General features: G+C 33.4%; 1 protein-coding gene across 1 annotated transcript; it reads left to right on the forward strand.

Annotated features, from left to right (window-relative positions):
* The first annotated feature begins 4383 nt into the window (after nt 1-4383).
* Nucleotides 4384-7480, forward strand: LOC136217676 (uncharacterized). Its single transcript, XM_066004292.1, has 3 exons — nt 4384-4801; nt 4922-5337; nt 5955-7480. The coding sequence occupies exons 1-3, from the start codon at nt 4739-4741 to the stop codon at nt 7261-7263; spliced, it is 1788 nt and encodes a 595-aa protein (XP_065860364.1). The 5' UTR covers nt 4384-4738; the 3' UTR covers nt 7264-7480.
* The last annotated feature ends 11952 nt before the right edge of the window (nt 7481-19432 follow it).

Here is a 19432-nt window from a genome sequence, read left to right on the forward strand (position 1 = left end):
GAAATCCGACATAGCCGTTGTGGGGAAAACGGTCTTCTTCGTCATCACGTGGTCAACTTTCAGAACTGCAGGCCAATCCTGTCTTCTGTTTTTAGCAAGAGCCAGGTTTTCCAGATTCATCTTCTTGCACCAGGTTTGTCTTCTTGCGCCAGGTTTTTCTTCTTGCCAAAAGTCAGATGGTCCATGCGTCTCGAAAAGGTCATTGAGACGGATTTCCAAGACTTCTGATTTGTGTCAGACCTTGTCTGCCAAGTTGATGGATCATTGACGCTGACTTGATTATTACTCAGCTTGACTCAGCGGCTTCGCCTTCAAGCTTTTCTGAAGAAGACATTTCTTTCGCAAAGCTGAGTTGTATTCCACTCAGCTTCTGCTGTGTGACTTGCTTATGCTGACTTTGTTCTGTCTTTCTTTTATAGACTCTCAGTTCCTGTTCTCGTTAGTTAACTTACTCAACATTGAACAAACACATTAGTACAATTAAATCAAAGCACTTAAATTTAATTGTTTAATCATGGGATTAACTTAAATAATTTTGTCAAATCAAAATTATGTGGAAAGGTGTTTCAACAGGATTGACATAATACTGTAGAGAAAGTTAATATCGGTTCCTTGGAGAGTTTGTTCCAAAGCCATGAAAGATGGGGGGTTTGGGGTGAAAGACTTCAAGGTTTTCAATCAAGCTTTACTTGTAAGATGTGTTGGGAAATAATTCAAGGGAATAGCTTCATTATCAGCTTGTTGTGTGCAAGGTTTCTTTCTACTTCTGGTTTGATTAAAATTTGTATCCCCCCTCGTCAATTTGGTCTTTATGTTGTTTGTCCTACGGCCAGGTTAGATAGGTTTCTCACTGGTGGATTGGCACAACTTCTTCCTTAAATTTTTGGACGGATAATTGGATATAACACCAATGGTGGCGGACATCCTTAGTATTCCTCTATGAAACCAGCGCCACCTATTTCAATGTGTTGATGAGTTCTGGAATGGAGTTGAATGGAAAAATTTGGATATCTTGCCTTTGAATATTCAGAATAGAATTTTATCAGTAACTAGAGGGTTTGATATTGCCGATTTATGCTTTTGGAAAGCGAATTTGAAAGGAGAGTTCCCTGTTAAGACTTATTACTCTACGCTGATACCTGGAGCGGCAAGGGTCGACTAGCATGATTTTATATGGGGACAGCATACTCCGCCTTCAATATCAATGGTTATTTGGAGGGTGATTCATGAAAGAATTCCGACACAATTGAATCTTCAACATCATGGCTTGCAAATGGCAAATCGATGTGTCCTTTGTTGTATTGATACCGAGAGTATTGACCATATATTTATTCACTGTAATTATGCAGGTTCACTTTGGCAGGAAATCAGGAGGATTTTCAACCGGGTAATTGTCGTTTCTAATACCTTCGCCTCCTTTTTTGTTTCTCTTTGTGGCTTCAAATTTGGCGCACAGGTCACTGTTTATTGGAAAGCAGCAGTTGTCTCTTAGTTTTGGCTAATTTGGCAGACTGGGAATGATGTCTTATTTAACTTTGTGGCTCCTTTAACTCGTGACGCTGTTAGAACTATCCAAATTTTAATTCGTGAAGTCCAGACTTGCATTGCGGGTTCTTGCTATTCTCGTAGTGATGTTCAGATTCTGGCCCGTCTACAAGTTTCAATTAGGCTGCCCCGAGCTCCGAACATTGTCGTTGTGAGATGGATTGCTCCACCCGCGAACTGGCTGAAGGTTAATGTTGATGGCTCGGCCCTTGGGTCCCCTGGCGCTGCTGGTGCTGGTGGAGTTTTCAGAACTTCTCAAGGTTTGTCCAAAGGGTGCTTTGCGTTTCCGATTCCCTCATCTTTTTCTTATATCGCTGAGTTTAAGGCGGTTATTTTTGCTATTGACTTAGCTTGGGAGAAAAATTGGCACAACTTATGGATTGAATCAGACTCTTTGCTTGTGGTTAATAAATTAAAGTCCAAATCAAGAGACGTCCCCTGGTCTATCCATCATGCTTGGATGAAATGTCTTCACCAATGCTCACTGACGAACATTGTGGTTTCTCATATTTTCAGAGAAGGGAATCGGATTGCAAATGTCTTGGTGCGTTTTGGTGTCTCTTCATCTGCCATTTCGTGATGGCATTCGGCTCCGACTTTTTGTCATCATTTGCTTTTTTATGACATTTGTAACGTTGATCATTTTAGATTTCGTTGAATTTTTTGCTACTTTTGTTCTTCTTCCCCTTTGTTTGAACGCTTTTCTATTTTTTTTTAATAATATCGGGTTTTCTATGTTTGGATTTGGGGTGCCAACCTAGTTGGGATTCCAGATTCTCTCATGCTTCGTCTCAACCTTATACAAAAAAAAAAACTCAATCTATTTATTCTAACATATTTAATATTTATTCCAGAAATACCCCTAAAACTGTAATAAAATCATACTCCACGCGGAGCGTCACTTAAGTGACTCAGTGCGTGGGACTGTTTTTGGCCCCTTTACTCGTTTGATTGTCTGTGCTTGGTTCCTCCTCCGACTTCTCTTGCCCCGATTCAATCCTTAAAGGAGATGCTCCGCACAATATGTGCCCACGTAGTGTTCAAATGACTTTTTATGAAAACATATGTTACTCTTTTCCAATTTTAGATGCATGCTCCTAATTACTAATGGACCAGTGTGAATCATTTAAACCTAGTGCATGTATACTGATTTTGGAGACGAAAATCCTATACTGAACTATTTTTGTCTCCTATAGTAATCTTTATAGGAGCTTGGAGTCTAGAGTGAAGAACCATTCATACGTTTCATTCAATATGCATTGTTAAAGTCTCCTCAAAATTGTTTCAACCTAATTATCCTACACCCAACAGTCTCTCCTTACATTAAACACCTATAACAAACTGATTTCATATATTAAATATTTTGAAATGTATTTTCAAAGTTGATACTTGACATTGGATTCTTAGTTTGAAAACTAATTAAAATCATGTAATATAATTGAAAAATACGAAGAATAGCAACTATATAATGTATAAAATATATATAATAATAATATGACAGCAGTTTAATTTGATAGCCATAGATACAAAAAAAAAAAGGATCATAATTGGGAACAATGGAAATGATTGATGATATAATATGGTCCATAGAATACAAATAATATAAGGTCCTGAAAGCATAAGTAGAAGACAAGAGCAATGTCCAAAGGGGAAGAGGGTGACCTGGACAGATGACATGGGTGATGAGGTGGCAAGAAGAGGAGGAATGGGGTGGGGCCATGGGAAAAGGAAGTTAGATGGAGGCTTTAAGACAAACCCAACTGGCTATTATCCATATTCATGTGCCCTTCATTAATCAATTACTAAAAAGCTAACCCCAACTCAACTCTCCTAAAGGAAAAAGCATGATTCCTGTGCCTTACGATACAAGGGTCACTTTCTTCTCTTTCTTTTACTAATTCCTCCTCCCTCTTTTTCTTTTTTCCCCATTCTATCCCCATCTTGATTCTTTTTTTTTTCTCCTTTGTATAAATCTACTTATTCATCAGCCATGTGATCTGTTTACTCCTTTTCAAATTATACAACGTATCCGTGAGGATTCGAAATCTAGCGTAAATTAACTTTAATTATACGATCCCAATTAAAACTTGATGTATCCGTGAGGATTCGAAATCTAACTTTAATTATACAATTCCAATTAAATCTTGATGTATCCGTGAGGATTCGAAATCTAACTTTAATTATACAATCCCAATTAAAACTTGATATATCCGTGAGGATTCGAAATCTGCTTAAATTAACTTTACTTATACAACCCCTATTAAAAGTTGATGTATCCGTGAGGATTCGAAATCTACTTTAAACGAGATTTGTTGCCATTAAATTAACTTTAATTAGTTTGAATTATCCCTTTTAAGTGAATTAGATATAACTGAAAATAAATCATCAATTTTCAACTGCTTTGAAATTTTAATGGAAAAATAGGGTTTTACTTATTATTATGAAATTTTAATGGAAGTTGGTGGGATATTTTCAGTTTTTCACAGAGTACAGTAATAAAAACATAATGAGAACCAGAGAGAGCTTCAGAGTGATTAGTTGGGGTAAATTGATGAGAAAGTACGTAATGCCATCAATACAAGGGCAAATGAGTAAATGACCTATAAATAACTGGAGAGATTTTCTATCTCTACTTACTTTTGTGGGCATTTTGCTGGCGCCTTATCTTTTCTCCGGTAGTTGAACCCGAGGACCCGTGACGGGTCACCGGGAATACCAAGTCATAATCATGACATCCACCGGCTATATCAGGTAAAAATAATTAGACCCCGTTCTATTATTTTTATTTTACATAGAGGTCCTAGTCTAGTGAAGAGAGAGAATCTAAGGGGATGGTGTTGTGCCAGCTATGAAGTTGAAGGATCAAAGCTTTCTCTGAGGTCAAAGCTGGCATTTTTTATTTTCTAATCCATTATTTATTTTCTTCTAATTTTTCGCAGTTTTTCTCTCTCCCAAACACTTCCCTATTTACACTCCAAATTCAGATTTTTTTTTTAAATCAACATTCTCTCCTCTCTCTCTCTCTCTACTCGCTTTGATTATAGGAACGAAAAATGTATGTTGTTTTGAGATAAATATACAAAAGAGAGAGGAGAAAAAGGGAAAGTGAAGTGTTTATATAATCGATTCTTCTTCGACATCTTCATCTTCATCATCATCATCAAGAACAGATATAGAGATTGAGAGAGCAACCATGTCTACTTCTCCATGCATCAATGCACCTGAAAGGAAACACTGGTGGCTCACTAATCGGAAGGTATTTTGATTTTGATTTTGATGATTCAATCGGTTTTCCTGTTTTTGGCATTGATCTTCAATGTTTTGCTTCGATTAAATTTCTGATTGATATGGATTAATTTGTTTCTACTCTTTTCAGATTGTCGATAAGTATGTTAAAGATGCGAGAAATCTGATTGCGACTCAGGAACAGAGTGAAATTGCTTCTGCTTTGAGTCTTCTAGACGCGGCTCTAGCTCTGTCTCCTCGATTTGAAGTTGCGCTTGAATTGAAAGCGAGATCTTTGCTTTTCCTTAGGCGATTCAGAGATGTAGCAGATATGCTCCAGGATTACATTCCTAGCCTGAAAATGGGAAATGACGACTCAAGTTCTGTATCTTCTGATAACTCGTCGCAGCAGCTTGTGAGAGACCGAGTCAAACTTCTCCCTTCGAGTGACTCGTCCTCCGACTCAGCTGACAAGGATCCGAGTTTCAAGTGTTTCTCTGTCTCCGACTTGAAAAAGAAAGTCATGGCTGGGCTTTGTAAAACTTGCGACAAAGAAGGGCAATGGAGGTAATTTTGTGACAACTTCTTTATGTATATGCATCTTTTGTTGCTGTGATTTTCGGTATATAATTAATGGCTTTATTTAATATGTATATCAGTAGAAATGTTTCTATTGGTTTGAGTAAATGTAGAGTATACAATCAGAGCCAGCTAGGCGGTTTTCCTATTTTTGGCCCTTCTGAAAATGGATTTGGGTCATAGAAATCGTAGTATTCAAGTTTCTACCTTTTTTAACCATAGCATAAAATTAGGAATTTCAGTATATCAAGCCTGTTTGTTTCTATTGCTTATCAATAGAAATTGAAATTAATCTCTGATTTTGACATTTTCTTTTTTCTTTTTCTTGTTTCTAGTCAAATTCCATCATCTATGTTTATTTCTAATATTGAATTTTATTTTTTCAACTTATTGACTATCCAAATTAAAATTTGGTTGGTGTTATGTTATTCTCATGCTCATGCCTTTGAATAATCATCAAATAAGATAAATGTATCTCACTATATTTTAATTTAATAAAAGTCAGATCTTGGATTGAGAAACGAAATTCCTTGAAAAAAATTACTGTTATATAGAACTTCCAATTTAACCCACTGAGTTTAATTACTGTTTCATTATGATTACAGATACTCAATTTTAGGCCAAGCTTGTTGCCATCTCGGTCTTATGGAGGACGCAATGGTCCTACTCCAAACCGGTAAACGCCTATCAACCGCCGCATTCCGCCGTCAGAGCATTTCCTGGTCCGATGATAGCTTTTCAGTCTCCAACTTCCCAATATCCGGCGAAATCAGCAGCTCATCAGCTCCATCATCCCCACCTCGAACTATGACTGAATCAGAGAGCATTTCTCAAATGTTATCCCACATTAAACTTCTCCTCCGCCGTCGTGCAGCAGCCATTGCTGCCCTAGACGCCGGCCTTTACTCAGAGGCCATCCGTCACTTCAGCAAAATTCTAGAAGGTCGCCGTGGGGCTCCTCAGGGATTCCTATCGGAATGTTACATGTACAGAGCTTATGCTTATAAATCATCAGGAAGAATCGCAGAATCCATAGCTGATTGCAATAAAACCCTAGCTCTTGATCCGACTTGCATTCAAGCTCTTGAAACTCGAGCATCCCTTTTAGAAACAATTCGCTGTTTGCCTGATTGTTTACATGACCTTGAACACATAAAACTCCTCTACAATTCAATCCTGAGAGACAGAAAACTCCCTGGCCCTGCTTGGAAGAGGCACAATGTTAGATACAGGGAAATCCCAGGAAAACTCTGTGCATTAACAGCTAAAACTCAGGCATTGAAGCAGAGGGTTGCTTCAGGGGAGACTGGAAACGTAGACTACTATGCTTTAATCGGGCTGAGGCGAGGGTGTTCGCGATCCGAGTTGGAAAGAGCTCATTTGTTGCTGTGTATAAGACATAAACCAGATAAATCCATAAACTTTGTTGAAAGGTGCGAGTTTGCTGATGACAGAGATCTTGATTCAGTTAAAGATAGAGCTAGAATGTCTGCTTTGTTACTCTACAGATTGCTCCAAAAGGGATACACAAATGTGATGAACACAATCATGGATGAAGAAGCTGCAGAAAAACAGAGAAAGAAAGCTGCAGTTGCTTTACAAGCCGCACAAGCTGCTATTCAAATCCAGCAAACAACAACCCAGAATCATAACAATAATCCTAAACATGAAATTAAGCATTCTTCAATGGAGATATCAGGTCCTAAACATGAAATTAAGCATTCTTCAATGGAGATATCAGGTTCTAATCGTATCAATTCCGAAAACATAGCTGCTGCTGCTGCTACAGCTTCAGGGGGGTCTAATCCATTTCAAGGAGTATTTTGCCGTGATCTTGCTGTAGTTGGGAATTTACTTTCTCAAGTTGGATTCAATCGTCCAATTACAGTGAAATATGAAGCATTGAGCTGCTAAAGTAAGTGGAAAAAACATATGATGATATCAGAAAAAATCGTATCAACGGCGGTAGAATAGAATCTCTGGTTCATTTTGTACAAACATATATATAACATTTTGTATCGCCGGGAAATTTTGTCACTGTTCTTTTGGTTCGTTCATCAGATTCTGCTCTATCTATATGTACAGAATTTTCAAATTTTCATTATCCAGAGACCCAATTTCTTCTTTTTTACTTGTGTTGTATACATTTAATATTTGGTGACCTTCCCCTTTGAGTTCACATAAATGCAATATGAGTAGTAGTACTTTGGGTGCTCTGTTGCAGCAGAGGCTATGGTCAGGGGGAGAAGGTGTGTGATGAAAGAAGCTGGTTTTGTCTTCTCTCTTATGGTCTTATCCACAAATCTGACATTCCACTAGATTTCATTTTCTTTGTTAATGCCAGCTAAGTTATTTCATTATCCACATCAAGGTACATGGAAATCCAATTGGGGTTAAGCTAAGGGCACTCTTACTCCTAGCTCATCTCTGGATATTATGGGTTTGAGTGTCATGAAGACGTAGTCCATGGAAGGAAAAGGGGTTGTCAGGTTTTGAATAGTTTAGTTTTGTTTTGTATATAATTTAAATGCAACAAAAGAAGTGGTCTAATCGAGCACTCAATACAAGAAAACAAAGTGAGTTAGAAAGGAGGTGTCAACTCAACTCAAGGGGGTATAGTATAGTAGTAGTATAGTATAGTACACTTTTTTTTACCATCATTGCTGGTTTTTGGGCATTCGGGTACATTATTATTTTTACTGTTGTAAACAGTGGTTGAAATATGACAATGCAGTAGAAAATAAATAATTACCATGGGGTGAAGAGAGAGCAATAATGGTGGATTTGTTTGTTGGAGTTAAATTAAAAAGAGGGGTTGGGTTGGGTTGGGTTGGTTGGGTGATGTTTGTAAAAGGGTTAAAACCTAATTATGTATGTTCGTGTTAAGTCCATAAAAGCATGTGGTTTATGCTCCTTGAAAAGGTGGCATCCATCATCTTTGTAAGGGGTCATAATTAATGCCTACATTTCCTCTCTAATTTCTCTCCTCCTACCTTGACCTTCATTGCTAAAATCCAAATTAATTTTGTTTTGCCTTTCTCTAAATTTAATTATTGCTCACCCAATTATGTGTGGCTCATGACAATTTGACAAATTTCATTATATGTTTGATCTTATGTCTTTTTTAATCAATAATTTTATTTTAGATACCAATTAAGGTTCAGTTGAGTTGTTAAGGGTTCTTAAATTGTTTAAGTTAGATCTCGAGTTTTAATCCTAACGTATTCAGAACTCTTTAATGGAGACCATAGAGGTTTTAAGGGTCTCGAGTTACTTAAGTTAGATTCGAGTCCTAATGTACTCAGAAGTCTTTAATTGAGACCATAGAGGTTTGAATCGAGAATTTTTCAATTTTTTAAATAGTTTGTCACATTTCTCGGGTTGTGGCTTGTTAGACACCATTTCTTTATATAATTTATTTGATTTTTCGGTTCGAAACTCGTGGGATACCTTTTAAGTGAATAAAATTTGAATCACTTTAGAGGGTTTAACTAGTCAAACCTCTAATAGTGGTAATAATGAAGAGATGTTTGAAAGAGTTTATTGGGTCTAAAAATCTAATTTTGAAAAAAAAAGATGGTTTTATGAGCTTTTTCAATTAGCTTATTGCTCTATCTTTTTTTTTTATGACATTTTTACCTCTATTACTATCTTTTAACCTCAAATAAAAGTTTTATCATGTCTTTAGTTATTAATTTTATGCAAACGACTATTAACAATCAGTTAAATTTTACACGATTAGCTTTTTTTTTTTTGGTAGAAACAGGAAAGAAAACAAACCAACACCGAGACAAAAGCTAACCTTGAATCAGCCTAGGAAAGCTAACCCCAACTCTGTCCTCTAACATCCCCTCGTACCCAGCCGCCGCCAGGCGATCCGCAATTCGATTTTGTTCTCTGTAGATGTGGCTGAACTCTAAGGACTCAAAGGAGGAGCCAAGACTTCTTATTGCTTTGATAAGGTTCTGGCTACTAAGACAAAAAGCATGATTATTAGAGATCATACTAATAGCCTCCATATTATCAGACTCCACAGCAAGCCTTTTAATACCCAGATTTCTGGCAAGCTTGACTCCAGAAAGAATACCCCAAAGTTCCGCTGAAAAGGATGAGCCCAAACCCAGGTTATGGGTGAATCCAGACAACCAGGCACCTCCCGCGTCCCTGAGCACGCCTCCAGCCGCGATCTTTCCATTGTTGAGACAGGAGCCATCCGTGTTCAACTTAACCACCCCATCCTTCCGCCTACACCACCCAACGAGTTGAACCTCTTTATTTTGGGTAGAATTGGCAAGGAGGTCCCCTTTGAAGCTCCCCGTATTAACAGCTAATCGCAAAACAGAGCCAATATAATAAAAAGAAATATGGATTTATTTATTTGATATAAGTAGAAAATTGAGTATAACTTTAGTATTTCTTTACTTACAAGTGATCTGAGATCCATTTTTAATCTTATAAATAGGCTTTCTCATTTTAATCTTCCACGCTACTCAATGCTTTCTTTGCCCTTAAATCAAACTTTACACTTCCCCCATGCATATTTCCTTTTATTTACTTCCCATCCCACTACAAATCAATATTCTTCACTCTAAAAACTAAATGAAAATAAATATTCTTGCCATATTTAAAAGGACCAACTTTTAATTGAAATATCATAATACATATAATCAAATTAATTTTATTTAAAAAGTTAAATAAGTTTCTCATGTTTTTTTATTAATAAATACATTGTTTAGAGCAACTTATTATAATCATTTTTATAAAATTGATAAGAGATTGTTATTATAATAAAATTCTTCAAATCAGTAAAAATTACCATTAATTAAATCATTTTTTTACAATTAATAAGAGATTTTTACAATTAATTAAAACCCCACTCTAGCTTAAGAGAATTTTAGAAATATAACCATAAAAGAATTAAATACTGTGGATTTTTTTATATAATTAGAGAAATATGGAATGCAGAAATCCAAAAAAAAATCTCCCACTTGTATGCTTTATTGCATAGTATTAGATTAGTAGCCCCTTTCTTTACCAGCTTGCATTAAAAATATAGTCAAAATTCTATTAAAAAATAGACGTGTTCGAAAATGGATCTATAGAATTGTATTTATATTTTTCATAAAATATATAAGAGTATATATTAAAAATGTAGCTACAATACAACTGGATAGTAGGATAGGCATTGGTGGCATGGAATAGAAGTGGGATGAAATAAAAATAGAAAAATAGAAAAATAAAGGAATAGTGGTAAATGATGGATCCAAATTATTAATAATTAATTTAAGCAGCTTTATAAAAGTAAATTTTGAAAATGATAAAATGATACATCTAATCTCATAGTAGTTTTCAAAACTGTTTAGTCTGACATAAATTTTATAATATGATGAACTCAATGGATATATAGGCTGTTTTCTTTTTCAATTGGGGGGATTAAATAAATAATGAATTGAGTAAATTAATAAAAAGCATAATAAATAATGAGAAAGAAAAGGTTGCTGGAGGACTTTGCACGATATCTAATGGGTCTGCCATTTTTATAAAAAAATAAAAGAAAATAGAATAGGTAGGAGAGCAGAGCAGTATAATGTCAGAGATGATAGAAGATGATGCTGCCCTCTCTAGGGACACTCGCTACTCATTTTCTTTTATTGCTCCTATCTTTTTTTTCATTTAACTATTCACTTCTTTTTTTCCCAAATAAAATTTACAAGGGTGAAGAATTATCTTTAAACTTGTTAATTAAAGCATCTCCAACTACCCATCCTCAAATCATTAAGTACCTGTTCCACAAAGAGTTTTTTTAGGAGTAAAATTAGAGATTTGAATCACTTTAGAGGATTTAACTCGTGAAACTTCTAATATTGATGTTTGATGAAGAGATGTTTGAAAGAACCTATTGCTACATCCATCTCTAGTGCTACGGGTTTCCTTTGTGACCCCGACATGCCAAATAGATTGAAGGGAAAATTCTACCGCACAGCAATCAGACCAGCACTATTATATGGTACGGAGTGTTGGGCAGTGAAACACTGTCACACTCATAAGATGTCGGTGGCGGAGATGCGTATGTTGAGATGGATGTGTGGTCATACGAGAAATGATCGGGTGAGTAATAAAATAATTAGGACAAAAGTAGGGGTTACATCAATTGAGAATAAAATGAGAGAAAACCGACTAAGGTGGTTTGGCCATGTAAGACGAAAAGCGCTTGATGCTCAAGTTAGGAGGACTAAAGAGTGGCAAATGGATGTAGTGGTGAGGGGTAGGGGAAGACCTAAGCAAACTTGGAGGAGGGTGATCGAGAGTGATATGAGTTTATTGGGGATTGCGGAAAATATGGTAGTGGATAGGAAAGAGTGGAGGGAGAGAATTTGTGTCGCTGACACGACTTAATTTCACGGATTTATATGATGGTTCATGTTAGCCGATCTCGAATCATTTCGGGACTAAGGCTTTGTTGTTGTAATGTCTTTATTTGCTATATTACCCAAACAGCTATTAGTAATCAACTAAGTTTTACCAAAGAAGTTCACACAATCCGCTAATCAAATCAGCTAACCAAAAAGATAATATAATCAGCTATCAGCTAACAACTAAGAGCATCTCCAAGAGACACTTAGTGTACTCTTTAAAAATAATATAAATAATTGACTCTTAGTGATTTAAGAGTGGCTAAGACATACCATCTCCAATAATATTTCTTATATTCACTATTTATTTATTATTTTATCATTAAAATTATTAATTGTTGTTAAATTCACCTATAGTGAGAGGAGATAGACTCCTCAATAATAATAAAAAATGAATTAAAAAGTACTAAGAGGTGAATAGATGCTCTCTATTAATAGAAAGAATGAAGAGACTCTTATTAATTTGAGGAGCCACTAAGGCCCTGTTCTTTATTACTTAATTTCAGTAACAATCAGTTCAGTTCAGTTCAGTTCAGTTCAGTAGTAATCAGTTCAGTTCAGTTCAGTATTCAGTTTCAGTATTCAATAATTTATCATTATTTATTATAATTATTATATATTATTATTATTTATATATAATTTATTATTATTATCATTATTTATTTATAATTTCAGTAATTTATTATAATTATTATAATTTATTATATATTAATTTATCTATTTTCATTATAATTATATTTATATATAATTTATGCTTTGTCATTATATATATTATCATTATTTATTATAATTATAATTATTTGGTGCAACTTATTTGCAAATTTTGCGAAAAGTAAATAAATATTATATTAATACGTTTACATTACAATGCTCTAAAAAATTAACTGGCTCAACTACCTTAATATCTCAAATAGTGCAATTTTATCCCTAATATTAGAAGCCAATAGCAATTTTACCCTTAATATTGATAAATTGAGTCAAGATTTTGTATTCATATGAAAATTCATATTTAGACGTTAGGAGTAAAATAACCCCGGACCCAAAACGTTAAAGGTATTTTTGTACCTTAATACTTAATTGTAATAAAAAGTTAAGAGTGTGTATTCATATAAAAATTTGTATTTAATTTCATAGGTTTTAAATTATATATAAATTTGTGTTTGTATGTAATTTATATTTTTAATTTAAATTAGACTCATTTTTATTTAATGTCATAGGATTTTATCGAGCCTAGATTTTATTTGATATTTAATTTAATTTAATCTTTAATAATATGTTTATTTATTATTGATATTATTTTTTTTGGTAGAAATATTATTATTATTATTATTATTATTATTATAAGCTTATTAATGTCCAATATTATCATTAAATTATTTTAAAGTCTAATATCATCATTATTGTTACGTTCGATTAAATTCGGTTAAGTTCGGTATCATTCAGTTAAGTTCAGTAGCATTCAGTTAAATTCAGTTCAGTTCAGTATTCAATATCATTCAGTTCAGTTCAGTTCAGTTCAGTTCAGTTCAGTTCAGTTTTTTTCAGTAATAAAGAACAGAACCTAAGAGGCTGTTGCAGCTGATTTTTCATTCTCACTCCACAAATTTTAACTTAAAAGACTGTTGAAGATGCTCTAATGTAATCAGCTATTAGCTAGCAGCTAATTGATAAACAAGGCCTGAGACTATTTTCATTCACTCTATTAGTAGTTCTCTCCATTCGTAGTGCATTCTTATTTCATTTTATTATTATTGCCCTCTTACCACTATTGGTAAATATAATAATAATTTTAATAATAAAATAAAAAATAAATGTAAGAAGTTTTATTGGAGACGATATGTATTAATCATTCTTAAATCATTAAAAATCAATTATTTATAATATTTTTTAAAGAGTTGACTAAAAATTTCTTGAAAATACTTTTAATAGTTGGGATAATTTAGCATAATTGGTAGTCTACGTATCAACTCACCCTTAAGTTTATAAATTCTGACAAATTGATACAAATTTTTGTCAATTTTTAATGCTAAGGGCCTGTTTGGTTCAGCTGTTAGCTAATAGCTGTTGCGGTTGCTGTTAGCTGTTTGCAGTTGCAGTAAGCTGTTTATTATTAGCTGTTTAATTACTAGTGTTTGGTAAAATTATATTGAACTATTGCTGTTCGGATTTAAAATGTCTAAAATGGACATGTTTTAAATTAATCAACGATTAAATTATAAAAGGAAAAATGTGAAAAATGCACATAACGTTTACAACTAGAAATAATTTTACTCATAATGTCTAAAATGGTGAAATTTTACCCATAACGCTGGCAGTTAAGAGCAATTTTACCTCTAACATTGGCAAGTTGGGTCGATTTCAGATATTATTAGAAAACATAGATATTTTATTTCTTATTATACACCAATTGCACATACCAGTAGTTCTAAAAAAGATTTTTTTTTCTGTGATTTAATAATAAAATTGAAAATTAATATTTATAAATTCGATGAAAATATCGGAAATTTTTTGTCCAACTTGTACAAAAGACAATATTGGGGTATTTTTGCACCTTATCCTATTATAAAATAAAAAATTTATTGAACGCAACAAAATCTTGTTTTCCGGTAATTATGTTGTAGAAATATAAATAACGTTAAAGAATACACATATTTTGTGAAAATAACAACTAACTGCAAACAGCTGTTTATGAAAAGCTCCAAATAGGAGCTTTTCGTGAAACGCTCCAAAACGCTGCAGTTTTCAGAAAAAATGCTAAACGCTTTGGTTATATAAACCTAACCAAACGCTATATTTCCTGCGGTTTGGAGTGAAACGATAAACGCTCATCTGAAAAGCTGAAACAAACACCCTCTAAAACTTATACCAGTTTATTAAATTTTGCCAACTTGAGAAACGAGTTAATACCTAAATTTCAATTTAGATTGAATTAATTTTGACTGTCAAATTTAGATTAAATTAATTTTGACTGTCAAGTTCAGGGACCATTTTGACCCTTGATTTGTATATATTCGTCATAGTTTAATTTGTTCCCACTCGAACTGAATTCCATATTATCATAAAAAAAAGGTAGAATCTATGTCATTCGCAACAGTTTGAGAAACTGTATCTTGCTCTTATTCTTCAAAATTTCTACCACTCAAATGGAGAGATGTGTTTGATTCTAGTATCTCAAATAAAGTGAGATCATGGTCCATTTCTCTTAGCTTAGGAAACTCGTTCTACAAAAAAACAATGTCTCGTGATTCTAATTATATCACTCGGCTGTCTTCATTTCTTCTCACTATGACATATCCTTATGATACATATAGGTATCTTATAAAGATTCACTCTTTTACTTTTGGATCTAATTTTCTAAATTTATTTGAGGTATCATGGCCAAAGATAGTACAACCTCATGGTTTAAGCACACTCAAATCAAGTTTTTGACTTGTTCATATATAGATTCGATGTGATAAATTTGGAGGCTACTCGTTTTAGGACACATATATAGATGGATGTTAGCAATGTATATCCTCCATAAGAGATTGGTAGATTCACTCTAGCCATCATTCACTTACCCATATCGAGAAGAGCTATATTTTTCCACTCCACAACACACTCAACAACACCATTTTGTTGTGGAGTATAAGGGATGGACAATTGATGTTCAATCCCCTTTTCACCACATAAAGCTTCGAATTCATTTGGAAGATATTTCTCAAAGCTTTAATATTTATTTCTAGTTGATTTTTAGTGAAATTCATGAACTTCTTGAAACAATTTAGTGCTTCAAATTTATGAGACATCAAGTATATGTGACCATATTTTGTATAGTCATTTATAAAAGTGATGAAATAGTAGGCCTCATATTGAGCCATCACAAAACATCTAAGTGAATTAATTGCAAAGGAAATTCGGCTCTAATAGCCTTACTAAATAATTCATATGGAGATAATTCAACTTTTCTTGAATTACCTAATTTACCTTGTTTGCTAATCGACTCATTCGATCTTGTCCAAATTGGTCATTTTATCCTCCCAACTTATCGAATGCCTTATTTACCCCTTTAACTCCATAAAAGTGGTATTTCTCATCCTCCATTTTCATTCTCGACGGTCAGAATTGACCAGTGTAAGGGACGCGCTTGAAGTCTGACTTCTCAAATGTCACGTGTCAAATTCGGTCAATTTTTTTTACAACTCAGCGGTTATATTTGAAAAGACAAAAATGACCCTATTACTGAGACTTTTACACTTCCTCTTTTCATCGTGATTTACAATCTGCACTTCTCTTTTCATTTGAAGCCATAAATTCCTTTATCGAACCATTTGAAATAACCACATGAATCGTCATCCTGCAATTAGAGATTGCATAACTATCAATTAGAGATTAACAACATAAATCTTCATCCTATAAACATTTCAATTAGATTAACTATGGATTAGAGATTAACCACATAATTACTTACCCTATAATTTGGGCATCCAAAGACACGTCTCCTAGGATATGGAGCTTTCCAACAAACCTTCAGTTCAACCGTTTCACCACAATAGCATACCTTATCACTTGCCATGATAGGATTTGGAGCTGAAATTTCCAGATTAATGAAAAATATTCGAATTGCAGATGACGAACAAAATACTTAACCAATAAATCGAGTAATGAATGAGATAAAACAGGAATGAAGAAGATTATATTCAACAGGAATGAAGAAGAAAGAATAGGAATCAGGAAGGAAATAAGAATTATGGATTTGATTTAGATTTTAGGGATTTTTATAATTTTTCTTTTTATTATCGTTAGTGTCCAATTTTCCACATCCACGCGCTTCATGCCTTTGTTGCATACACACAAAAAGTTACTGTTACGTAGGATCATAAGGGGTGAGAAATACCACTTTTATAAAGTTAAGGGGGTAAATAAAACATTCGATGAGTTGAAAGTAAAATGACCAATTTAAATAAGTTAAGGAGGCTGGGATAGCATTAGTTGATTTCTATTTCAACAAGTATTAAAGAAGATGAATGGTACTTGATATAAAATCGAGATGATATGCTACTCTACGGGTAAATGCAACCATGGCCACTGAATTTTAATAATTTTAACATTCTGACCGTTGAATTTTATATACTTTTCAACACTGATGGCCACTGATCAACGTTTCAAAATAAAAAATTCGAAGAGTTAATGATATTTTTAAACAATTTTAATTCTTGAAATTTTTTATTTTGATGTTATTTAGGCGTTTGGTTAGGAGAAAGGTGATTTTGTAGAGAAAGAAAGTTTCAAAAAAAGAATGATTTTGGAAAATAAAAAATTATGGTTTCATAGTAAATGTCGTTAAGAACAACTTTAATTCTTGAATATTTTCATTTTAAGGTTGTTAACTATCATTTTGAGGAGATGGTTAAAGTTGAGTTGTCATCGGTGTTAAAAATTGTAAAGTTCAATGACCGTATTGTTAAGAATTGAAGTTCAGTGACTATAATATGAAAATCGATAAAGTTCAGTGCCCATGGATGTAATTTACCTGCTACTCTACTTAAATGAAATACTTTGAATCCCAAATATTCAACTTAAATAATCCATCCGTTCCACAATACATGTCTTTTTAGAGAATTTTTTTGTTCCACAATACATGACACTTTGCTTCAATCTATGCACATTAATTTATTTTTACCAAATATACCCCTATTTAAGTTGACTTTTTGTCTTGTGAATAGATAAAGTTACCAGTGGATGCAATTAATACAAGGGTAACAAAGTCTTTTACTTAAAATTAATTGCATTTCTTAATTAGTGTGCATTAACTTTAAAAGACATGTATTGGGGAACAGATGGAGTAATTTAAAACGGGTAAATTACACCCATGACCACTGAACTTTACCCATTTTCATATTATGCTCACTCAACTTCATTTCTTTCCGGTATTGCCACTGAACTTTACACTTTTTAACACCGGTAGCCACTCAATTTTAATTAACTTCTCAAAATGACCGTTAATGATCGTTAACGACCTCAAAATGAAAATATTCAAGAATTAAATTTGTTCACAACGACATTTACCATGAAACCACATTTTTTATTTCCAAAAATCACATTTTTTGGAGCTTTCTCTCTCCTAACCAAACAACACCTAAATGACCTCAAAACGAAATTTTTTAAGAATTAAAGTTCCTTAGAATATCATTAACTCTTTGTATTTTTTTATTTTTAGCCGTCAATGGTCGTTTTGAGACGTTAAGTGGCCACTGGTGTTAAAAAGTGTGAAGTTCAGTGGCCATACCGAAAGAAATGAAGTTCGGTGGCCATAATGTGAAAATGGATAAAGTTCAGTGGCCATGGGTGTAATTTACCCAATTTAAAACAGTATGATTATATGCTACTGGATATCAAATTCAATTTTTATTGACACCGATTTATTAATGTACAAGCTTTTTTTTTCTGAAGAAATTAATGTAGAAGTATTAAAGCTTAGGTCATTTCCAACCGTGTTCTCTATTTAGCCTACTCTATCTTCATTTTTCTCTACTCTATCTTTAAATATAGAGTTGCTATATTGAAAGTTCTCCAACCATATACTCTATTTTACCCACTCTTTAAAACTTTTATTATTATTATATTCATTTTTCACATAAGAATTTTTTTTAATAAACATAACATTTATATTCTTTATGTTATTAATCAAAATATATCCATTTATTATGTTTTATAATTTAATATTTTTATTTTAAACTAAATAATTAAATGATAATTATTAAAATCAATAATTAATAATTCAATTAATTATTATTATTATTAATTTGAAATATAATTTTATAAAATTTGAAAAAATATAAGATTTAACACGAACAAATAAATACATTAAAAAAAATTAAAACATTGCAATAACACTAAAGAGAAATTACATTAAAAAAACTAAAACAATCAAAAACACTAAAGGAAAGTACATTAATCTAATACAACACACATAAACTAAAAAACACGTTAATCCCTCATATCAATCCCAATAGACTGCTCGGTCTCAAAAATCTCTACAGCTTCATGGATTGTGTCGATATAATCAGATGGAAGACTTGCCCATGGTGTTTCAGCACGTCCCCATACTTCACTGCAATTGTTTTTCTGCGCACTTGCTCGTTGGAGAGAAATAGATGCACTATGAAGAGATTGCCAATTTGCACATAAAGAAGTTGGATAAGCACCATGAAGCTCATGAAATGCAGTAGACGGTGTCACTTTTAGAAAAAATATTACAGAAATATTTTTCCTTTGTGTATAGTTTGCTCTAAAAACCCTCATGTTTTCAAACAACAATCGAGAAAAATACGCATTCCATGCATCAAGTGGCATAAACCATTTCATAAATGTTTGTACGTTAGCAGGAATAGTACCCCCATATAGACCATCACACCATTCAGATAAAAAAAATTTCATTGGTATGTAATGCATGTAGCATAAGAACCAACACATGTGCATTGAGCTCCTGGGGAACTCTCCCCTTATTGGAAGTTTGAAACAAGACATAAATGGGAAATCGGGATGAAACATTTCCGGTTGAATAAATGTTTGTCCGTAAGAGCGGACAACATCAAATTGATATTCAATCATCTTTTCAGTACACTCAGACTGATTGAGGGTTGTGATGATGCTATATTCCATGGGGAAGTTTGATGGATCCATTTTCA

The sequence above is a fragment of the Euphorbia lathyris genome, chromosome 2, assembly GCF_963576675.1.
Source record: "Euphorbia lathyris chromosome 2, ddEupLath1.1, whole genome shotgun sequence".
NCBI classification, from domain to species: Eukaryota; Viridiplantae; Streptophyta; class Magnoliopsida; order Malpighiales; family Euphorbiaceae; genus Euphorbia; species Euphorbia lathyris.